Genomic DNA, 5,000 nt, shown 5'->3' with positions numbered 1-5,000 from the left:
CGCAGCGAAAATTTTGAGAAGTTCCCCTAGTTCTGAAAAAAATCGATAAATTCGACATGGGTCGAGAATCTAAGCTTTTTATATGCAACACATTTTCTACAGACTGTCTAGGGGACGCAACTCGACCTTTTTAACTCTCGGAACACGTGGGGTAAGTATCCCAAAATGTATGAAAATGTACAAAAACGGCAAAAAAGCGGGCAGCAATGTGAGTGACAACAACGAAAAAGTCAAAAGTGACCAAACTGAACAAACGAATGGAAAAGGTTTTTGATGCACACGACAAAAGCGGTTTATAATAAACCAAGAGTTTGCAAGTAGCGTCCGAGGACCCTTAGGGTACGTCAAAAATTTAAGGTAAAACGCTTGGGGTGGTAGTTATAAAGAAAGTGTAAACAAAAAAAGTATTCGAATAACTTGCAGCTGCAGCAGCTATTAGCAGAAGTGGCGGTGTTGGGGGTAAAGTCTCGAATGTAATTTCTTCCTGGTAGGAATTGGTTGGGTTGAATTATCGATAGCTGTTTGATAGTTATTTGGGAGTGAAGAGAAGACATTACAACCTACACATGCGCCTTCGTTCCCTAGAGGGAAAGGACTAGATTGGGATTACTCGTTGCCTACTAGGGGCTCTTACATACCCGGGCAACGCCGGGCTATGCTGCTAGTAATTAATAAAAGCAATTTATAAAAGCCAACTTTCATAATGTAACCTACGTTTTTTAAGGCTTTTGATTGTAATTTCAGGGCATTTTGCTTCTATTACTTGCATGCCGATCGACTAAGTAAGAGGATATATATTATTGTTCGATTATAATAAAATAACTCTATGTCCAATCTCCTTTGTAACCATTTTTCAAGAATCCTAATGCTATTCAATAAGATATAAAAACTAAATATCACAGCTGAGTAATATTTCCCTCTGTTACAAAACAAATGCCATCCTTAAGAACTCCATATATATTTCCATTTCACAATTTCTGTCAAATTCTGCAAATTTTCTTTTCCAGTATATGACCTTCGTGACGTAGTGTCACTTTCCCTGACAGTTTCCATTCCAAATAATTTTTACTAGATATTTCTGTTAAGGATCTATCAAATACGAAGCATTGCAGACTGTGAAGGGTGAAAGAAAAAAAGGTAAGGATATTCTTTATTTTGATATAGAATATTGGAGAAGTCGTGACAATAAAATGTAAAGAAACAGAGCATTATAATAACAATGATAATATTAATAATATCAATAAGAGTTGTCTTGGACTGAATATACTGGATTCTCTTTCAAACATGCTGGAATAAGAAACGGAAGACTAAGTTAATAAAAGAAAAGAAATTCTATTTTTATATTCTTCATGGAACAGGGTAAAACAACATCGGCCTCAAGAAGAAAAAGAAAAGAAAAGATAACTATTGAAAGAAAAGAAAAATAATGGTTTGTTCGCATAAACAAAAAACAATGCCTTTGAAGTCAGAGCTTTCAAGAAATGTAACAACTAATTTTTCTTCTTCTAGCCAGTGACAGGAATATCTGATTCACAACTTAAAAGATAAAAGAAATTTAAGAAAAAAAAAAAAGTTAAATTGAAACTTGACCGGTTTTTCACCCTCTTCATTGTCTATGGTCATAGTAATACCGTTTTGTTATTGTTGTTGTTGAGGCGTTGTCATAGTTTTCATTGTAGCCAGAGTTCTTGCTGCTGTCATTTTCGCTGACTGATGACGACTTCAACAAAAAGAATTCTTGGATATATACATACACACACACACACACACACACACACACACCACACACATACATATATATATTATATATATGTGTGTGTGTGTGTGTGTGTGTGTGTGCATATGTGTGTGTGTGTGTGTGTGTGTGTATGTATATCCTTATGGCATTCCATCGAACTTCCCGGACTTTTCACCAGTATTGTGTAATGTTTAAATAACTTTTCATCTCTCACAGAACACGCATTTTCCACCCTCCTCTGCTTTTTTCTATTGCTTTTATAAATGTTTTGTGAGTAATTTTTCTCTGACTTGTCTTTCCTCCTACAGCAGGTATCTTTCCTCTCACTTTCATTTTTTTTTTTTAACTCAGACATTTTGTTTCCATATAACAGCACCTCACTCTCATACCCCTCCACAAAATCTCTGACAAATTCCTTTCCTTTTGCTTTCTCATTTGTCTCACACTCGTGCCTGCTACCACCTCTTCACATCCACGTTTTCTTCAAAGACACACTTAGCGTTTACGTTTACATATGCACACCAACACGTCATTCTGCCATCTTGTTCGAGACAGAAGTGCTAAATGACGCTGAAAAACTGCAAATATGTGCTTAAGATCAAATAACACGCGCCCATCATGGACCGTCAAAGCCCGAATTATAACTTTGTCACCACATTGCGCCTCTATCGAACGGCTTTCGCCCTTTCGTGTTTCAGAACACACGCCTTAGCTCTGGCGACGCAGCATTCATGCTTCGAGTTGAAGAATTGGTCAAAGGCCAGTCCTGCTGCAAGCGCGTCGCTTGCGATATCTTTCCTAAGCACTTCTTCTAAGTTTTTAATTATGTCTTCCTTTCTTCTGCAATTGTTTTAGTCATTTTTAGATTTTGTACATATGTTGCTACTTTATTTGTTGGTTTGATGACATCATGAATTGTAATATTTGTGTAGAGTTATAAATGGCTTATTAATTAATCGTTGTTTGTATTTATGGATGTACAACTTATAATGTTTCTTTATAGGCGGAGGGGTGGCTGTGTGGTAAGTAGCTTGCTTACCAACAACATGGCTCCGGACTCAGTCTCACTGCGTGGCACCTTGGGCAAGTGTCTTCTACTATAGCCTCGGGCCGAACAAAACCTTGTGAGTGGATTTGGTAGACGGAAACTGAAAGAAGCTCGTCGTATATATGTATGTGTATCTATGTGTGTGTGTGTATGTGCCTGTGTTTGTGTGTCTGTGTTTGTCCCCCCCAACATCGCTTGACAACCGATGCTGGTGTGTTTACGTCCCCGTAACTTAGCGGTTCGGCAAAAGAGACCGATAGAATAAGTACTGGTCGTCCAAAGAATAAGTCCTGGGGTCGATTTGCGCGACTTAAGGTGGTGCTCCAGCATGGCCACAGTCAAATAACTGAAACAAGTAAAAGAGATAAAAGAGATAGAACGTTTAGCCTTAAGAAATATCACTAAGCATTTCACTCAAAATGCTAATGATTTTGCCAATAATAACAACAAATTTTGCACCACAAGCTGAAGGTTAAGGTTACATAACAATGGCAATTGTGTAAAACGAGAAAGAAAAGGGTATGTGATGCAGGTGATAGAGAAGAGAATGGAAACTAGTTCCGTCCTACATGTGACAATAGGTACAGGACTCCACAAATCCCCCGTTCCGGATGCAACTTGCAGAGATCCAGGTGACAAAGGCAATTGTGACCGTAGAGTTTCTCTCGAATCAGAAATGATCCCCTGCTAAAAAGACCAGACTTGGTGACCTCTGGAAATTTGCACATGTCTCCTACTTGTTATCGCAACGGCTGCAGCTGTTATTGTTGTTACAGTGACTGTTATATTTGATGCTGTTGCTGATGTTGTTTATGCCATGGTTGTTGTTGTTGCTATTGTTGTTGTTGTTGTTGGTATTATTAATATTATTATTATTGTTATTATTATTATTATTATTATTGTTATTATTATTATTACTACTACTATTATTATTATTATTATTGTTGTTATTATTATTATTATTATTATTATTAGTAGTAGTAGTAGTAGTAGTAGTAGTAGTAGTAGTAGTAGTAGTAGCAGTGTTGTTAAGGCTGTTGTTGCTACTCCAGTTGCCCCAATAATCGCTATTGTTTATGCTTTTGTTGTTATTGTTGCTGGTGTTGGTCTTGTTTTTGTTGTTGTTGTTGTTGTTGTTTTTGGTGGTGGTGGTGGTGGTGGTGGTGGTGGTGGTGGTGGTGGTGGTGGTGGTGGTACTGCTGCTGTTGTATTCGTTATTACTTTTGTTGTTGTTGTTGTTGTTGTTTTTGTTAAACAATAAGACGGTAAGGGTGATTAGATGATGGTCTAGGGGTTAGGGGATGGAGACCCCAGACCTTGGGAAAAAAAAAACAACTTTGGTTGTCTTGTTGTAGTCGAGGGCTCTTCGTTGACGCCCGACACCACTGGGAGGTGGCCCTCGAAGTCGCTGGAAATGGAGATCTCCAGGTCCAAATTCTTGAACGTTTGCTGCTGCTGCTGCTACTGCTGCTGCTGTTGTTGATGTTGTTGTTACTGTTGCTGATGGTGATGGTGCTAGTGGGTTGTAGTTACTGCTGCAGCAGCTGTGATAATCGTAATTTATATTGTTGCCGTTGTTGTTATTATTGTTGTTGTTGTTGTTGTTGTTGTTGTTGTTGTTGTTGTTGTTTATCATACTGTTGTTGCTGTTGCTGTACTTGTCGTCGTCGTCGTCGTCGTAATCGTCATCGTTCTTGTTTTCCTTGCAGGTGTTATTTCTCGATGTTGTTTATCTTGCATTTTTACACCTCGCCGAACTCAAAAAACTATTTTTCAATTTGAAGAATGTTTGCTAAATCACTTCCTTTCACCTGAAAATTTTTCGATCAAACCATTTATATTGGTATTATTAATATTATTATTATTGTTATTATGATTATTATTATTTATAATTATTATTATTATTATTATTACTTACTACTAATACTACTACTATCTACTATTATTATTATTATTATGTTATATTATTATTATATTATTAGTAGTAGTAGTAGTAGTAGTTAGTAGTAGTAGTAGTAGAGTAGTTTAGTAGTAGTAGTTAGTAGCAGCAGCAGTATATTTATCCTAAGAATCGAATCCAAAGAAGAAAAGACGAGAAATATAACAACTGCAAGTATTCGGCAATTTTACGATTTTATGGGGATTCTTTATCGAAATGGCTTTGTTCACATCAGTTCATGAGTTGAAATAAAATTCTATTAATCTTTTAATCTA

General features: G+C 36.8%; 1 protein-coding gene across 1 annotated transcript in view; it reads right to left on the bottom strand.

Annotated features, from left to right (window-relative positions):
* The window catches only part of LOC115212108 (putative uncharacterized protein DDB_G0289263), a 31,631-nt gene that overhangs the window by 13,361 nt on the left and 13,270 nt on the right, over positions 1–5,000 (bottom strand). Inside the window, exon 2 of the mRNA XM_029780949.1 lies at positions 3,524–4,073. Within this exon, the coding sequence (XP_029636809.1) occupies positions 3,524–4,073 (550 nt within the window). The remainder of the gene's footprint in view (positions 1–3,523; positions 4,074–5,000) is intronic.

Source organism: Octopus sinensis, linkage group LG5 (assembly GCF_006345805.1).
Source record: "Octopus sinensis linkage group LG5, ASM634580v1, whole genome shotgun sequence".
NCBI classification, from domain to species: domain Eukaryota; kingdom Metazoa; phylum Mollusca; class Cephalopoda; order Octopoda; family Octopodidae; genus Octopus; species Octopus sinensis.
Note: the sequence above shows the minus strand (reverse complement) of the source record. Positions and strands in the feature narration are given on the sequence as shown.